The 19,317-nt window shown below is 38.1% G+C and overlaps 1 protein-coding gene across 7 annotated transcripts in view; it reads left to right on the top strand.

The window, feature by feature from the left end:
- FAM13A (family with sequence similarity 13 member A) overlaps positions 1 to 19,317 on the top strand; it is a 367,080-nt gene that overhangs the window by 35,450 nt on the left and 312,313 nt on the right. For 4 of the 7 annotated variants that reach the window (XM_074396431.1, XM_074396429.1, XM_074396428.1 and 1 more), the window contains exon 1: positions 15,665 to 15,793. The exons of 1 other annotated variant lie outside the window; for it this stretch is intronic. In XM_074396431.1, coding sequence (XP_074252532.1) covers positions 15,767 to 15,793 — 27 coding nt within the window. In that variant the 5' untranslated portion in view covers positions 15,665 to 15,766. Of the gene's footprint in view, positions 1 to 15,348; positions 15,794 to 19,317 lie in introns of those variants that run through there. 2 more of the 7 variants (XM_010334792.3, XM_074396438.1) reach the window with 2 other exon arrangements.

The raw sequence follows: 19,317 nt of genomic DNA, 5'->3' as shown, positions 1-19,317 counted from the left end.
GAAGAGTTTCCTTCTCTGTTAGCTCATTTTGGGTGATAAGGACATAGTCTGCCTGATATTTTCTTGCTTAGTTTTCAGGATGGGACCCCTGAACAAAAAGTATTAGTGCAGGATTATCCAACAGAGTATTTTAATCAATGCAAGGGGCCACTATTTCTGATACTACACTTAACAAAGTTGTGGTCTTCACCATCATCAGGCAGAGAATAGAATAGCAGGATTAAGTAGGTTGTAGCATTTTAGATGGAGATTGGAAGGAGATAGGAGAAGAATTTTCTTAAGATGTTAGTTTAATTGCTGAAAAATGCTGAGTTTGGTTGGAATTAATAGACTTTCCACAGCATGTGGGACTTGCAAATTAAGTTCATTCCCTAAAATCAGCTCAGAGTAGGCTTCTGCCAACATGGCTGCTGCTGCTACTGCTTTTAACAATTAGGCTATGCCTTAGCTACTGAGTTTAGTTGCAGGCTGTAATATGTGATGGGCCTATTTTGTCCCCATGTACTTGGGTAAGAACTTCTAATGCCTCATTGTTATGTTCATGGACAAACAAGGTAAAATATTTAGTATAATTGGAAAGTCCTAAAGCTGGAGGCTGTTTTAAGGCCAATTTCATTTGGCTAAAGGCCTACCCATGACAATCTTCTCAAAATAAAGACTCTGGTATTGCCTTTCTAATGAGTTCATACAATGACGAGGCCATTAAGGAAAAATTTGTGACCTGGCAATATCCTGCAAGACCAAGAAAATCTCTTACTGTCTTTTGGTTGCAGGCTAAGGAAAACTTTAAATAGTTTTTATTCTCACAGCAAGAACAAATCATTTTAACAGTAAAGTCATGTCCCAAAAATAAACTTTTTGTTCTGAACACTGCAGTTTTTTCACTGAAACTTTGTGACCTTTATGCTAGTTGCTACAAAATAAATTGAGTCAATGTCAGAGATCTTTAGTGGGTGATTATAACAACAGGTCATCTACATACTGAATAAGAGTAATATTCCAGGAAACTACAGGGTTATAAAGTCCTGATCCAATATCTGGGAAAAACATGAAGAGGCTTTAATAAACCCATTACAGTCTAGGTGTTCTGCTGACTTTTCCAATAAAAGCAAACAAGGGTTAACTCTCTTTATGAATTAGAATGTTAAAGAAGGCTGAGTAGAGGTCTATTATTTGAACCACTTTAAATCAGCAAGTCCATTAGATGATAAAAGTATTAGGATTTGGGACCACAGGAAACCTTAGTATTATAATTTTATTTTCTGTAAATCTTGAACAAATCTTCAGCCTCATTCATTGATTTTTTAAGTGGTAGAATTTGACTGTCACAAGGACTGGAATACAGAATTGCAAGTCCTTGTTTAATTAAATCTACATTTGGTGAAAGCCCTTGAATTGCTTCAAATTTTAGTGGATATTGGGGTAATTTAGGCCAAGTTTTAGAATGATCTACTTGAACTTTTATAAGTTCCACACTTTTAATCCTTCCTATATCAGTTGAGGAAGACACCCATAAGCATTCTGTGTTTAAACTAGTTCAGGATTATTATAAGCCTAAATTTCAAACTTAAGCAATTTTGGCCTGTAAAGAGCATAATATTTCTGGTTCAGGAGAGTCAGGAAACTCTAACATTAGTCTCCCTCTGAACATTTTTTTTTTTTAGTTGAGACAAGGTCTTTTTATGTTTCCCAGGCTGTTCTTGAACTCCCTGGCTCAAGCAATCCTTCCACCTCGGCCTCCCAAAGTGCTGAGATTACAGACATCTGCCATCACACCCAGCCAGAGGAGAATTTTATATGCTCTTTTGGCTTTGAAAGTAAGTCTTGCCCTCGCAAGTTTTCTGGAGCATTATCACATGTAAAAATATATGTTTTTAAATAACTGACCCCAGAGTCAATTGGACAAGTTCAGATATGGTAACTTCTTGAGCATGTTTCAAAACTCCAGCACAGAAATAACTTTTTTACTCTGAGGGATTTGTTGATATACTAAAGTGGAATTTATGGTATATGAGGTGGCTCTAGTATCCACCAGGATTGTACAAGACTCTACACTTATTTTAACTTGTTTCTTTACTCAAGGGTATCATTAGGAACAGTTTACTGGAGAATACCTTAGAACCTCTTCAGTGGTGATTATCATCATGAGAGTTAAAATCTCTTGGGCTCTCTCTAGTGATCTAAAAGAAGGCTTATTGGTGGAGTGATACAAAGCTCGACAATCTCTTTTCCAGTGTACTGGTTGTTGGCTATGAAGGCAGACACCTTCACGTAAAGAATTTCTTATTGTAGGACCTCCTGATTGTGGTTTAAAATAAAAATGAGAAAGTCCCTTTAGTCTTGGTATCTGTTATAGTTGGAGTGACATAAGCGTATTAGCTTTTTGGGTTTTTTCTTGCTCTAGAGTCTTCTCAAAATATTCAGCTAAGGTCACCAATGTCATATTTGTAATTTCCCATGCTAGTTTATGTTTTTTAATTAAGCAGGACAGAATGCATTTTTAAATACAGCAGTTAATGCTGTTTTAGTCCCTGTAGGAAATACTCCTTGTTGTATTTTGAGCCCAGAGTGTTTCACAAATGGTGTTTCTAAGTGAATTCTATAATCTGAAACTGGGTCATCCTTCTTGCCTGCAAGATTGTATGATGGACCAATCAGTTTTTTTGTAGAAGAATCTGATGGTTTTCAGCAATTTTTCTAGCTCATTTTGGCCCTCCTCATGAGGAGGTTGTGGAGGGATCTTTAATACCTTCCTTACATTTATCCCATTCTGCCCCTGTGATTCATTTTCATGCTTCGTAAAGCCCTAATATCATGTGAGTAAACTGGCAAAGGTCAGGGAGTCCTGGATCATAGGCTCCTCTGAGGATTCTACATTCCTTAGTAAAGTTTGGAGGATTTTCCCATGGATGAAGGAAGTCCTTTACCATGGTTCTAAGCTTAGACCGTGAGTAAAGGTTATGGCAGAAAGGCCTGGCTGATTAGAGGGTCTTACTTTGTTCAGCATCTAACTTCTCTTTTCATCATCTTCAGGGTGAAAGGGTAATTTAGCAAAAAGGTTAGTGGAAACTCCGAGTATTTAGGTAGAGTTGGATAAAGAGGGAATGGCTGGAGTTAGTTCATGCAGAGTATAGTCCTCTTCTGTTTGTTGCTTAAGCTTTTCATTTTTTTTTTTTTTGCAAAGAATCTTTTAATGAGGCAGTTTTAAATTTATTTAGCCTTGTAGTTGCTCTGCATACCCATTAAATTATATAGCCCATTGTTTTTGTGGGTTTTTGGGTTTTTTTTCTAATATACCTTTCAAATAAATAATGCTATCCCAATTAAAACTTCCCCATTGTGGCTATCTTAATTTTAAGTTGTCTCTGGTAAGGTTAGCCCATATTTCTGAAAATGGTTAAGGTATGGCTGCTGGGATTGGCTGAGACCCAGCTATTGTTACAGATGCATACTCCTAAGTTAGGTTTTCAGCTTGTTTACCTACAAAGGTGGGTTGTGGTTTATTCCTAAGAACTCCAGTTTGTGAGTCTGGAGGCTTTCTCAGGGAAAATTTAGGTTCACTTAACATCCTATAAAAGAGACTATGAGACTGTGATGAGATTCCAGTTGATAAATGGAGAAAAAATGAATCAAAAACACTTAACAGAAAATATAAATGGCTAATAAGGATTTTTCATATCTTTAATTTTACTGAAAATAAAGAATGTAAGTTTAAAATAGTGAAACCATTTTCACTTACTAAATATTATGAAATATCAGGAAATATGTTACAGAATATTCCTACTTGGGTGGGTAGGTTGCAGTATAGAAACTGCCGGAGCCAGTGCATGTCAGGAGTGCTGGCCCACATCATGCTCTTTGTATTCCTGAAATTTCACTTTCAGGAATCTTTACTAGAAAATAATCAGAGCAAGGACAAAGCATTACTTACTGTCAGACATAGATAAGATAAGAAACTGTGTAAATGTCTAAAAATAAGAGAATGACTAAGGAAACTGCTGTGTGTACAAAAAGCAATACCACTTCTGATTTAATTTGCTGATAGTGTTATTAACAACATGGGAGCATGCATGCTTCTGATGCAATGTTAAATGAAAAAAAGTTGGGATATAAAATTATAAGTTAGATCTGAATTATGTTTTTTAACAAGCATAGAAAATACATAGGAAGTAGATATGTTAGTCGTTGAGGGTGTCCTGTGTTACTCTTTTTCACTATGTTTGCTTCTTTATAACAGATCTATGTAGGGGAGGAAAGATATCTCTTTCTCACTAATCCTAGGTTTATGGCTGAGGTCCCTGTAACAAAAGACACATTAACAAGAGAAAAACATAAACATTTATTTAATAAATTTTATGTGATATGGGAGCCTCCATAAGAATATAAAGACCCGAATAAATGATTGAACTTGCGTATTTTTATGCTAGGTTTGATGAAGTGTTGGACAATCATGGAGAACTATGACAGGACAAAGGGGGTATAATGGTAATAAGCTGGGGGAAATTTAGGAAGCCTTGTTTGTTCAGATCTCTGTGACTCTTTATCTTCAGAGATAAGGATGTTCCTTTCCTTCAGGTATAGGGAGGACACCTCTCACATAAGGGTCTTATGACTGCTTCAGGAGAGGTCAAAAAATCCTTTCTAAGGTCTATGATATATTTCAGCGGAAAAGCATGGGAGAAGCTGATGATGACCTTCCTGTCTCTGCAGTTTTCTCAGATTTCTTCATCTTAAATTATCCAAAATGCCAACGTGCCATATTTTGGAGTAGCATGTCCTGAATCCTGTTATCTGCATTTACTAATTGTAAAGAGTTTTTTTCTTTCTTTCTTTTTTCTTTTCTTTTCTTTTTTCTTTCTTTTTTTTTTTTTTTTTGAGATAGAATCTCACTCTGTTGCTCAGGCTGGAGTGCAGTGGCACGATCTTGGCTCACTGTAACCTCTGCTGCCTGGGTTCAAGCAATTCTCCTGCCTTAGCCTCCCATGTAGCTGGGATTACAGGTGCACACCACCGCACCTGGCTGATTTCTGTAGTTTTTAGTAGAGATGGGGTTTCACCATCTTGGCCAGGCTAGTCTTGAACTCCTGACCTCATGATCCACCCACCTTGGCCTCCCAAAGTACTGACATTACAAGTGTAAGCCACTGAGCCTGTCCAAGAGTTTTTTGTTTTTATTCCTCCCATCTCCCATTGGACTGATATGAGAGAAGGTATCATGTCTTTCATATCAGTGTCTGTAGAACATGTAGCTTAGCGCCTAGCCCAACGTCAGTAAAAATATTGATTGGGTAATGAGCTTATAGGTGACCTAACCTTTTTTGTTGTTGTTGTTTTAAGTTCTGAGATACATATGTAGAAAGTGCAGGTTTGTTACATAGGTATACACATGCCATGGTAGTTTGCTGCACCCATCAATCTGTCACCTACATTAGGTATTTCCCCTAATGCTATCCCTCCCCTATTCCCCACCCACTGACAGGCCCCAGTGTATGATGTTCTCCTCCCTGTGTCTATATGTTCTCATTTTCAACTTCCACTTATGAGTGAGAACATACAGTGTTTGGTTTTCTGTTCCTGTGTTAGTTTGCTAAGGATGATGGTTTCCAGCTTCATCCAGATCCCTGCAAAGGACATGAACTGATCGTTTTTGATGGCTACATAGTATTCCATGGCATATCTGTGCCACATTTTCTTTATCCAGTCTATCATTGATGGGCATTTGAGTTGGTTCCAAGCCTTTGCTATAGTAAACAGTGCTGCAGTAAACATACATGTGTATGTGTCTTTATAGTAGAATGATTTATAATCCTTTAGGTATATACCCAGTAATGGGATTTCTGGGTCAAATGGTATTTCTAGTTCTAGATCCCTGAGGAATCACCACACTGTCTTCCAAAATGGTTGAACTAATTTACACTCCCACTAGCAGTGTAAAAGCATTCCTATTTTTCCACATCCTCTCCAGCATCTGTTGTGTCCTGACTTTTTAATGATCATCATTCTAACTGGTGTGAGATGGTATCTCGTTGTGGTTTTGATTTGTATTTTTCTAATGACCAGTGATGATGAGCTTTTTTTCATGTTTGTTGGACACGTAAATGTCTTTATTTGAGAAGTTCATATCCTTCACCCACTTTTTGATGGGGTTGCTTGTTATTTTCTTGTAAATTTGTTTAAATTCTTTGTAGATTCTGGATACTAGCCCGTTGTCTGATGGGTAGATCACAAAAATTGTCTCCCATTCTGTAGGTTGCCTGTTCACGCTCATGATAGTTTCTTTGGCTGTGCAGAAGCTCTTTAGTTTAATTAGATCTGATTTGTCAGTTTTGGCTTTTGTTGCCATTGCTCTTGGTGTTTTAGTCATGAAGTCTTTGCTCATGCCTGTGTCCTCAATGGTATTACCTAGGTTTTCTTCTAGGGTTTTTTTATGGTTTTAGGAGGTGACCTAATCTTTAGGCTTTATTTTTTATGGTGGACATGTTACTTTTGTAATCAGAAAAAGAAGACAAAGTTTTTAAATATTAGAGAAATTTCTGTAATGATAATGTTCTTTAATAATAAGCCAAGTGTTCTAATGGGTAAATGGGAAGCATAAGTGATACAATCTAGATGAAGGGAGAAGAAACTTTTTTTTTTCTTTTTATTAATGGAGAAGATTATATCCATATTCACATCCCCATTCCCTTTTATGGGATTTGGATTGTGTTATTCTGTGTTGTGGAAGTAGAGCCTGCCCAGTGTTTTGCATACATGAATAGAAATGAAATGTACTCTGTTGTCCTGTGTGTTGCTTGGCATGCTTTGGTTCTTGGCTCTGTTGCAGGGAGTACTGTTTGGCTGTAGATACACAAGGAATATTAGATATGAGGGGAAGTATTGAAATGGGAGCTGTTTTGGGTTTTCCCTTTTTCTTTCACCTATTTCTCCTCGGATATAACTTTAGTATGCCTTTGTTACTGGTACAATTTAAAGCATTTTAAAGTTGGGGTAGGTGTAACTTCACATGTCATATTATTCAGCATTCTCTAAGTCTGCCGGATATATTTTTTAAAAAATTGAAAGATATCCCGGTTCTCTCACCAAAATTGACTGGACGGCTGGAGAGACCCACAGAGAGAAGGAAGAGCAGTGTGGTCCCGCAGCCAACCTGAGAGCCACACGGGGAAGCAGAACTCCCTCCCCGGCAGCCAAGGGAGGCAGTGAGTGTCCTCACTACCCAGCTGAGGAAACTTCGCTTTTTCCACAGAACTGTGTAACCCACGGATCAGAAGGTCCCACTGGCAAACCCACAGGGCCGGGCCTGATGTCCCACCCCAGAATGCACAGATTCTTACAGCCTCTCAGCTGGATCTGATTAGGCCTACCAAATTCCTGGGGTGAGGGGCGGGTCGTCCAGCATAGGCTGCCTGCTGCCTGCTGTCTAAGCCATTTGACCTCCTTGGGGGAGGGGCAGCAGCCAGTACTGGGACTCTCACTGCCTGACGTGCAAAGTTCCCTGGTCCAGGGAAGGGTAGCATTCCATTTCGAGAACTCCAGCCTGGCTTTTCCCCTGCTGGATCCAGGGAGGCTGGATAGCTTGGGTCCCAAGACTTGTCCCCACAGTGCAACACACCAGCTGTGGCAGTTGGTAGCCAGAGTACCTCTTCAGGTCTAACCCTGACCCATCCTTTCTCAGTGGGCGGGTCTTCCCTGTAGGGTCTCCAATAACTCCAGACAGAAGTTAAGGGAAATTTTGGATCTCCCGAGGGCTTGAGCCCACAGAGGGGAGGGGTGGAAATGGTCTCTATGGACTAGCAAACTTAGCTGCTCCTCCTGGTAGTTCTGAGGAATCCAGGCAACCCAGACACATGGATTTCACCTCAGCAAAATACACTCGCTCCACCAAGGGACAAAGGGCTTTATTAAATGGGTCCTGCTCCCCATTCCACCCAACTGGGTGAGAGCCTCCAATAGGGGTTATCAGATACCCTATACAGGAGTGATCCTACTGGCATCAGGTTGGTGCCCCTTGAGGTCAGAGGTCCCAGAAGAAGGAGAAAGCACCTATCTTTCCTGCTCTCCAACCTCTTTGAGTGACATCTCCAGGCATGGGAGCAAATTAGATGAATAAGGCCTGAAGCAAACCCTCAGAAAACTGCAGCAGCCTTACAGAAAAGGGACCTGGCTATTGAAAGAAAAGCAAGCAGAAAGCAACAACAGCATCATGAACAACAACAAAAAGCCCCCTCCCCCCCCCCAAAAAAAACACACAAAAACAACCCATCCAAGGGTCAGCAGCCTCGAAGACCGAAACTAGACAAACTCACAAAGAAAAGAAAGAATCAACAACAACAAAAAATGCTTAAAACCCAAAAGGCAAGAGTGCTGCTTCTCCAAATGATCACAGTCTCTCTCCATCAAGGGTACAACACTGGATGCAGGATGAGATGAATGAATTGACGGAAGTAGGCTTCAGAAGATGAGTAATAAAAAACTATGATGAGCTAAAGGAGCATGTTCTAGCCAAATGCAAAGAAACCTTGATAAAAGGCTAGAGGAATTGCTAACTAGAATAACCAGTTTAGAGAGGAACATAAGTGGAGCTGAAAAACACAGCACGAGAACTTTGTGAAGTATACACAAGAATCAGCAGCTAAATTTACTAAGTGGAAAAAAGGATATCAGAGTTTGAAGACCGTCTTGCTGAAATAAGACATGCAGACAAGAATAGAGGGAAAAATAATGAAAGGGAATGAAGAAAGCCGCCAAGAAATATGGGACTTTATAGAAAGACTGAACCTGTGATTGATTGGAGCACCAGAAGGAGATGAGGAGAATGGAAACAAGCTGGAAAACACACTTCAGGATATCATCCAGGAGAACTTCCCCAAGCTAGAAAGACAGGCCAACATGCACATTCAGGAAATACATAGAACACCATTAAGATACTCCATGAAAACATCAACCCCAAGACACATAATCATCAGATTCTCAAAGGTCAAAGTGAAGGAAAAACTGTTAAGGGCAGCCAAAGAGAAAGGCCAGGTCGTCTACAAAAGGAAGCTCATCAGACTAACAGCAGACCTCTCGGCAGAAACTCTATAATATAGCCAGAAGAGATTGGGGGCCAATATTAAACATTCTTCAAAAAAAGAATTTTCAACATAGAATTTCATATCCAGCCAAACTAAGCTTCATAAGCAAAGGAAAAATAAAATCCTTTCCAGACAAGCATGTGCTATGGGATTTTGTTACCATCAGGCCTGCCCTGTAAGAGCTCCTGAAAGAAGCAGTAAATGTGGAAAGGAAAAACTAGTACCAGCCACTGGGAAACAACAACAACAAAAAAAATAAAACTCAAAATACAAAGACCAATGACACTATGAAGAAACTGCATTAACTAGTGCACAAAATAACCAAATAGCACCTTGATGACAGGATAAAATTCACACATAACAATACTAACTTTAAATGGAAATGGGCTGAAATTAGACAAATGGGATCTAATTAAACTAAAGAGCTTCTACACAACAAAAGAAACTATCGTCAGAGTGAACAGGCAACCTACAGAATGGGAGACGATTTTTGCAATCTACCCATTTGACAAAGGGCTAATATCCATAATCTACAAAGAACTTTGACAAATTTACAAGAAGAAAACAACCCCATCAAAAAGTGAGCAAAGGATATGAACAGACAGTTCTCAAAAGGAGACAGCCAACAAACACTGGTCATTAGAGAAATACAAATAAAAACTACCATGATATACCATCTCATGGTCATTAAAACTACCATGATATACCATCTCATCACTGGTCATTAGAGAAATACAAATCAAAACTACCATGATATACCATCTCATGCCAGTTAGAATAATGATTACTAAAAAGTTAGGAGACAACAGATGCTAGAGAGGATGTGGACAAATAGTAATGCTTTTATACTGTTGGTGCGAGTATAAATTAGTTTAACATTGTGGAAGACAGTCTGGCAATTCCTCAGGGATCTAGAACTAGAAATACCATTTGACCCAGAAATCCCATTACTGGGTATATACCCAGAGAATTATAAATTGTTCTGTTATAAAGACACATGCACACATATGTTTATTGCAGCACTGTTCAGAATAGCGAAGACTTGGAACCAACCCAAATGCCCATCAGTGATAGACTGAATAAAGAAAATGTGACACATGTACACCATGGAATACTATGCAGCCATCAAAATGGTGAGTTCATGTTTTTTGCAGGGACATGGAGGAAGCTGGAAGCCATCATTCTCAGCAAACTAACACCCAGGACAGAAAAGCAAACACTGCATGTTCTCACTTACAAGTGGGAGTTGAACAATGAGAGCATGGACACAGGGAGGGGAACATCACACACCAGGATCTGTCAGTGGGTGAGGGGCTAGGGGAGAGAGAACATTAGGAGAAATACTTAACATAGATGACAGGGTGATGGATGCAGCCAACCACCATGGCACATTTATAACTGTGTAACAAGCCTGCATGTTCTGCACATGTACCCCAGAACATAAAGTATAATAATTACAAAAAAAATGTAAATCGGCTAAATGTCCTAATTAAAAGACACAAACTGGCAAATTGGATAAGGAGTCAAGACTCATCAGTGTGCTGTATTCAGAAGACCCATCTTATGTGCAAAAAGACACAGGGCTCAAAATAAAGTAATGGAGGAAAATTTACCAAGCAAATGGAAAGAAAAAAAAAAGCAGGGGTTGCAATCCTAGTCTCTGACAAAACTGACTTTAAACCAACAAAGTTAAAAAAGGTAAGGACATTACATAATGGTAGAGGGAACAATTCAACAAGAAGAGCTAACTGTTCTGAATATATATGCACTCAATACAGGAGCACCCAGATTCATAAAACAAGTTCTTAGAGACCTACTAAGTGACTCAGACTCCTACACAATAATAGTGGGAGACTTTAACGTCCCACTGTCAGTATTAGACAGATCAATGAGACAGAAAATTAACAAGCCTAATCAGGATTTGAGCTCAGCTCTGAATCAAGTGTACCTAGTAGATGTCAACAGAACTCTTTACCCCAAATCAACAGAATGTAAATTCTTCTCAATGCCACATGGCACCTTTTCTGAAATCAACCACATAATTGGAAATAAAACACTCCTCAGCAAATGCAAAAAACGGAAATCATAAACAGTCTCTCACTGCAATAAAATTAGAATTCAGGATTAGGAAACTCACTCAAAACCACCCATTTTAATGAAATTAAACAGTCTGCTCCTGAAAGACTTCTGGGTAAATAATGAAATTAAGGAAGAAATCAAGAATTTTTTTGAAACCAATGAGAACAAAGAGACAATGTACCAAAATCTCTGAGACACAGCTAAAGCAGTATTAAGAGGGAAATTTATAACACTAAATGCCCACATCAGAAAGCTATAAAGATCTCAAATTGACACCCTAACATCGCAATTAAAAGAGCTAGAGAAGTGAGAGGAAAGTAAACAAAAAACTAGCAGAAGACAAGAAATAACAAAGATCAGAGAAGAATTGAAGGAGCTGGAAACACAAAAAAACCCTCCAAAAAAATAAACGAATCCAGGAGCTTGTTTATTTTTTAAAAAATAACAAAATAGACCACTGGCTAGACTCATAAAGAAGAAAACAGAGAAGAATCAAATAGACATAATAAAAAATGATAAAGGAAATATCACCACTGACTCCATGGAAACACAAACTACCATCAGAGAATACTATGAACACCTCTATGCAAATAAACTAGAAAATCTAGAAGAAATGGATAAATTTCTGGACATATACACTCTACCAAGACTAAATCAAGAAGAAGTTGAATCCTTCCATAGACCAACAATAAGCCTGAAATTGAGTCAGTAATTAATAGCCTACCAACCAACCAACCAACCAACCAACAAACAAACAAACAAAAAAGCCCAGGACCAGATGGATTTATAGCTTAATTCTACCAGAAATACAAAGAGGAGCTGGTATCATTCCTTCTGAAACTATTCCAAACAATTGAAAAGGAAGGACTCCTCTCTAACTCATTTTATGAAGCCAGCATCATCCTGATACTCAAACTGGGAAGAGACACAACAAAAAAAGGAAAACTTCAGGCCACTACCCCTGATGAACATTGATGTGAAAATCCTCAATAAAATACTGGCAAACTGAGTTCAGCAGCACATCAAAAACTTACCACCATGATCAAGTCAGCTTCATCTGTGGGATGCAAGACTGGTTCGACATACACAAATCAATAAATGTAATCCATCACATAAACAGAACCAAAGACAAAAACCACATGATTATCTCAATAGATGCAGAAAAGGCCTTGGATAAAATTCAGCATGCCTTCATGTTAAAATATCTCAATAAACTAAGTGGAATATGTCTCAAAATAATAAAAGCTATTTATGACAAATCCACAGCCAGTATCATATTGAATGGGCAAAAGTCAAAAGCATTCCCTTTGAAAACAGGCACAAGACAAGGACCGCCCTCTCTCACCACTCCTATTCAACACAGTATTGGAAGTTCTGGCCAGGGCAATCACACAGGAGAACATAAAAAAGGGTATTCAAATAGGAAGAGAAGAAATCAAGTTGTCTTTGTTCACAGATGACATGATTTTATATTTACAAAACCCCATCATCTCAGCCTACAAGCATTCCTTTACACCAGCAATAGTCAGACAGAGAGCAAATCATGAGTGAACATAATCACTACAAAGAGAACAATATACCTGGGAATACAGCTATCAAGGGATATGAGGGACCTCTTCAAGGAGAACTGCAAACCACTGCTCAACAAAATAAGAGAGGACACAAGCAAATGGAAAAACATTCTGTTCTCATGGATAGGAAGAATCAATATCATGAAAATGGCTCTACTGCCCAAAGTAATCTGTAGATTCAATGCTATTCCCATCAGACTACCTCTGACATTCTTCAAGAATTAGAAAAAAACTATTTTAAATTTCTTACAGAATCCAAGAAGACCTTACATAGCCAAGAAAATCCTAAGCAAAAAAAAAAAAAAAAGCTGAAGGCATCATGCTACCTGACTTCAAACTATCTGACTTCAAACTATCTGAAGGCATCATGCTACCTGTCTTCAAACTACAAGGCTACAGTAATGAAAACAGCACAGTAATGGTACCAAAACAGACATGCAGACCATGGAACAGAACAGAGACCTCAGAAATAACACCACAAATCTACAACCATCTGATCTTCAACAAACCTGACAAAAACAAGCAATGGGAATGTGATCTCCTATTCAGTAAATGGTGCTGGGAAAACTGGCTAGCCATATTCAGAAAACGGAAACTGGGCCCCTTCATTACACCTTATACAAAAATAAACTCAAGATGGATTAAAGACTTAAATGTAAAACCCAAAACCATAAAAACCCTAGAAGAAAACCTAGGCAGTACCATTCAGGGCATAGGCATAGGCAAAAATTTCATGACAAAAATGCCAAAAGCAAAGGCAACAAAAGCCAAAATTGACAAATGAGATCTAATTAAAGTAAAGAACTTCTGCACAGCAAAAGAAACTTTCATCAGAGTGAACAGGCAACCTACAGAATAGGAGACAATTTTGCCATCTACCCATCTGACAAAGGTCTCATATTTAGAATCTTTAAGAAACTTAAACAAATTTTCAAGAAAAAGACAACCCCATCAAAAAGTGGGCAAAGGATATGACAGACACTTCTCAAAAGAAGACATTTATGTGCTCCAAAAACATGAAAAATAGCTCAACATCACTGTTCATTAGAGAAATCCAAATAAAACAGAAATGAGATACCATCTCATGCCAGTCAGAAGGGCAATTATTAAAACATCTGGAAACAATAGATGCTGGCAAGGCTGTGGAGAAATAGGAATGCTTTTACACTGTTGGTGGGAGTGTAAATTAGTTCAACCATTGTGGAAGACAGTGTGGCAGTTCCTCCCAGATCTAGAACCAGAAATATCATTTGACCCTGCAATCCCATTACTGAGTATAGACCCAAAGGAATGTGCTGCTATAAAGACACATGCACATGTATGTTTATCACAGCACCATTTACAATAACAAACACATGGAACCAACCCAAATGCCTACCAATGATAGACTGGTTAAGAAAATATGGTACATATACACCATGGAATACTATGTAGCCATAAAAAAGAACAAGATCATGTCCTTTGCAGGGACATGGATATAGCTGGAAGCCGTCATCCTCAGCAAACTAATACAGGAACAGAAAACCAAACACTACATGTTCTCATTCATAAGTGGGAGTTGAACATTGAGAGCACATAGACACAGAGAAGGGAACAGCATACACTAGGGCCTATTGAGGGGTGGAAGGTGAGGAGAGGGAACTTAGAGGACAGGGCAATAGATGCAGCAAAAGAAAAACTGACAGAAAAATGGTAACAAAAACAAAAATAGGGCAGTTTCCTCTTGGCTTACCTGAAGTGGCTATTTTAGCTATTAGTTCAGATATTTGGAAATTTTAAAATCTAACAAATTTTCTAGTGGCAGCATGTAGAATAGAAAGTTATTGAAAAGTCAGTTAGAAGTTAACTTTTCAGACTGCAAATCACATATGTAGAATTACGGCTATCTAGAAGTACGTTGTTTATTATCATATTTTTATAAGACAACTCAAATGTAATTAGAAGTAGTAACAGCTACATAAAATAGAGCATTTTATTTAAAACAATTCTGGAACTATTCAACCATAAAACAGGATGAGTTCATGTCCTTTGCAGGGACATGGATGAAGCTGGAAACCATCATTCTCAGCAAACTGACACAAGAACAGAAAACCAAACACCGTGTGTTCTCACTCATGAGTGGGAGTTGAACAGTGACAACACATGGACACAGGGAGGGGAACATCACACACCAAGGCTTTTCAGGGGGTGGAGGGCTAAGGGAAGGGATAGCATTAGGAGAAATACCTCATGTAGATGACGGTTGATGGGTGTAGCAAATCACCATGGCACGTGTGTACCTATGTAACAAATCTGCATGTTCTGCACATGTACCCCAGAACTTAAAGTATAATTAAAAAAAAGAAATATATATATATTAGTATATATATTCAGTTTGTGTGTGTGTGTGTGTGTGTGTGTGTGTGTGTGTGTTTGTGTGTGTATACTGGTTTCCTAATATCAAAAGAAAAAAAAACAATTCTGATGGAATAGGATGGAAGGAAGAAAATTTTGGTAGAATTTATTTAGCTGGTTTCTAGGGGCGTAGAAGAGAAAACGGCCTCAGAAAAACTGAATAATGTGCTTGCAGTTTTAAACCTGAGTCTGAATACATAAATTTTTCTTAGAGCTGTGTGGAGTCTGGGAAGCAAGTCTGTGTTTTCACTTCATGCACCGTTGATCCTATTAATGAATACCACCAGGTGACTGACAGTTTTCTGAGCAGAAGAAGCCTGCGTGTGGGATCTAGGGAGTCAGGTTTAAGAAAAAGATGTCAGCAACTTAAGACCCGTGTCACGTGACTCCCGCTATTTGCCAGCACTGAGGCTGTGGATCAGATTTCAACTCCAGGCAGTCCTTCCAACCATGTGGGTTCAGCCGAAAGAGAAGCAAAACCACTCTTCCTAAAATGTTAGAAGCTACTCTTTGCTTACCGTGGTGCCTTTGGATTGGGAGCTGTTTTTCACATCAAAGCCTATCTGCTGAATGGAATTTTAGTATTTTGCTGTCATTTTAATATTTTCATCTGGTTTTTCTCAGTTCTTCCAGAGGCTTCCTGAGAGAATGGGGGCAGGAGCTCTAGCCATCTGTGTAAGTATAGGCCTTCTTCTGTCTTCTGTGTTTACTGCCAGTTTTTAGGAGAGGCCTTTACCCACCTTGTTCTGATGAGATGTTTGTGTAACTTGTTTTTACTTCCTAGGAGGTGGGGGAAATTTTGTTATTTAACTTCCTGTCTACTCAGATGGGTATTAGACAGGATTTGGGATGGCATTCAGCATATTTGTGCACTTTAGTTTCCATAAAAGGTGAAAGATGCATGCTGAATGCATCCTTTAAGTCAACTTGATTTACAGTATAGCACTTTCAAGCGTTTTAAACTTTCTTGTTCCTGAAGAGTTAAATATGAATGCTTAATTGTAGTTCTTAGAAAAATCTTATGGCTAGCTTGAGAAAGAATTGAAGTAACCATTAATTTATTACTTTTGAGTATGTGTGTGATATTTTTCTGTTTTATATTTCTATTTTCGTTTAGTAATTCTGGAGTTTCTGTTTCAGCATAGTTGCTGAAAGTGCTGGTGGAAAAGCTTGGTTGAAGCTTGGTTTATAAGTGTTTGTGAATCCTTAAACTGTAGAAATGGTTGTTATAACACAATAGTATTAATAAATAACACTGAAATAAAATCATTGGGGAAATGTGCATATTTCTGGGGTTTTAGAATTTTTAGAATTCATGAATTTCTAAGTTATTCTGCTGGTGCTTGTACAAAACCTTTTGTAATAATCAAATATTGTCAATTATATAATTTACAGAATGCTGCAATTTAAATTTTGATTTCACTATATAGAAAATGCATATATCATATGGGAATTGTACATATTTGTATTTCAAGTTGCTACTGTATTCCATGGGGACATTTTATTTGCTAAAGCATACAAAATGAGAAATATCTTCTTCCTTATTATCACCTTAACTACTCAAAAAATCACACCCAGGTCAGATCCTTTTTTTTTTTTTTTTTTTTTAAGTTTCAGAAAGAGCTACAATTTGCTGTAGCTTCTGATGGCATTCTGAAGTGTTTAGAAATACCTGGGCAGTTTTTGACACATAGACACCAGATGGTCACCAGATGGTAGACTAGCCCCATAGATTAAGTTTTCTTAGTAAAACTGCAGAATGACTTCCTTGTTTCCAGGCTCAAATTTCAGCACCCTATGTTCCAGTCTGTCTTTCCTTTTAACCCTGAGACTTAGTAGCATCCAGGTATGCATGTGTTTATTTTTTTTTTTTAATCACCCCAAGGAGTTTCCTTCAAAATCTGATTTATCTATGTGTAAAATACTGACTTTTCTTTTACTGCAGAGATGGCCCTTCTGTTTTTCTAGCTTTATAAAAGAAACAATATAGAACTGAAAATGTGTAGAATGAGGCAGCAGATTGACCTGTTTGTCATGCAGATTGGTAGTCATCTCTGATTGTCTGATTAGATCTTTGCTTCTTTCCCTTGACCTGTAATATATTGATCTCTACCTTGATTGGAATGCACACTGACTCATGTACTAAACTTTATATTTTCCCTTAATTTATATCCAAAGTATGTATAAAATTTCAGTTAAAGTTGACATAAAAATTACACAGTTTAAGAAATTGTTCACTCTGGTAGATGAATAATTCTCAATCATTTCTACCCTTCACCTTAAGGTTGCCCTTTGATTGTGTTGTGTCCCAGTTTTACTGCAGGAGGAAATACTTACCATTTTCAACAGTTGTACCATAGCATGTCTGGAAAAAGATAGCTTTTGGAGAACAGGAAAATTTTTTTTTTAATATTGTGACAGAAAAGGGAGAGCTAAGTAACACATTAATGCATTCAATGAGCTGATATACTACTCTTTAGTTTGTGTAGGGGTGGAGAGTAAGCTTTTCCTCTGCCCCTTCTGCAGTTTTATTGAAATGACTGACAATAGATTAATAGGAGAAAAAGTAACAAATTTATTAATGTGTGTATTGATATGAGAGTCCCATAAAGATGAGATTCAAAGAAGGGCCAGGTGGTTGAAGCTTAAATGCCTAATTTTGGGGGAAGAGGGAAGTAGGGGGCTACAGGTAATTTTAGAGAAGTAGTAAATCATTTTTAAAGGAAATGAAGGGGTTCAAAGAGCAGTGGCCTGGGACCATGTTTCCCTGAGCTATGGTGAAGTGGTGGAAAGGTGAGGGGTGGAATTTCACTGTGAATGAAGGTTGTGTTATGCAGATAAAGTCTCCCAACCAATCTCTTGGGCTTATCTTCAGAAGAATAGATGAAAAGTTAGTGTGAATATGGTGACAACTTTTAGTCTCTTTTCTGATGGTTAATTTTTCTTGGTTATTTGATGAGATTCCCAGGAAGTAGGTCTTAAGACAGTTTCATTTGGCCAGGTTCTGTGGCTCATGCCTGTAATCCCAGCACTTTGGGAGGCTGAGGTGGGTGGATCACGAGGTCAGGAGTTCAAGACCAGCCTCGCCAGCATGATGAAACCCCGTCTGTACTAAAAATATAAAAATTACCTGGACGTGGTGGCATGGGCCTGTAATCCCAGCTACTCGGGAGGCTGAGGCAGAAAAATTGCTTGAACGGGGACCCAAGAGGAGGAGGGTACAGTGATCTGAGATTGCACCACTGCACTCTAGCCTCAGCTACAGAGTAAAACTCTGTCTCAAAAAAAAAAAAAATAAATAAATAAAAAGTTTCATTTCTTTTGGAAAGAAGCTTCCTGAATCAGGTAAGGAAATCCCAGAGAGAGTTGCTGTCAGTGCTTTAGGAAAGAAAAAGGATCAGCAAGACTGAGGGCAGAGCAGGAGAGCGGAAAGGCAGAGAGAGACCTGGGTTCTGAGGCTTATTTCTAAGGGCTATTAATTAAATGTACCGAGCACACCAGAGTACCATATTTTGAGGTACAGCTTTTTGAAACTCAACATTTGGGACTTAAATAGACATATATGTAGCAACTCCTTATGTATCCTGCTGCTGAAGATAGTAATACTTCAGACAATATGATGAGTACATAATGTTTTTGAGGTTTATCCACGTTGTAGCATGTATTGCCATATCATTTTTATTGTTGAATAACAATAAAAATAATATTATTATTGTTTGACTGTTATCAATAATGCTGCTAGGAACATTAATATACAAGTCAAGTCTTTGTGTGGATGTGGATTTTCATTTCTTTTGGGTCGGTTCCTAGGAGTAAAATTATTGGGTTTTGTGGTAATTTTGCATTTAACCTTTTAAGAAACTGCCAACCTTTTCCAAAGTGGTTGTACCATTTTATATTCCCATCAGTAACGAATGAGGGTTCTAGTTTCTCTACATCCTTGCCAACATATAGTATTGTTAGGGTTTTTTTCTTATAACCATTGTAGTGAGTTAGTAGTGATATCTCAATTTCTTTATGACTAATGATAGTGGGCATATTTTCATATGCATATTAGCCATTTGTATCTCTTCTTTGGCTAAATGTGTATTCATGTCTTTGCCTCTTTCTTATTTGTGTCATTTTGTTTTTATTGAACTATAAAAGTTCTTTCTGTTCCAGATACAAGTCCTTTACTGGATACATGATCCACTGGGCGT

This window comes from Saimiri boliviensis, chromosome 3 (assembly GCF_048565385.1).
Source record: "Saimiri boliviensis isolate mSaiBol1 chromosome 3, mSaiBol1.pri, whole genome shotgun sequence".
Taxonomy (NCBI): Eukaryota; Metazoa; Chordata; class Mammalia; order Primates; family Cebidae; genus Saimiri; species Saimiri boliviensis.
Note: the sequence above shows the minus strand (reverse complement) of the source record. Positions and strands in the feature narration are given on the sequence as shown.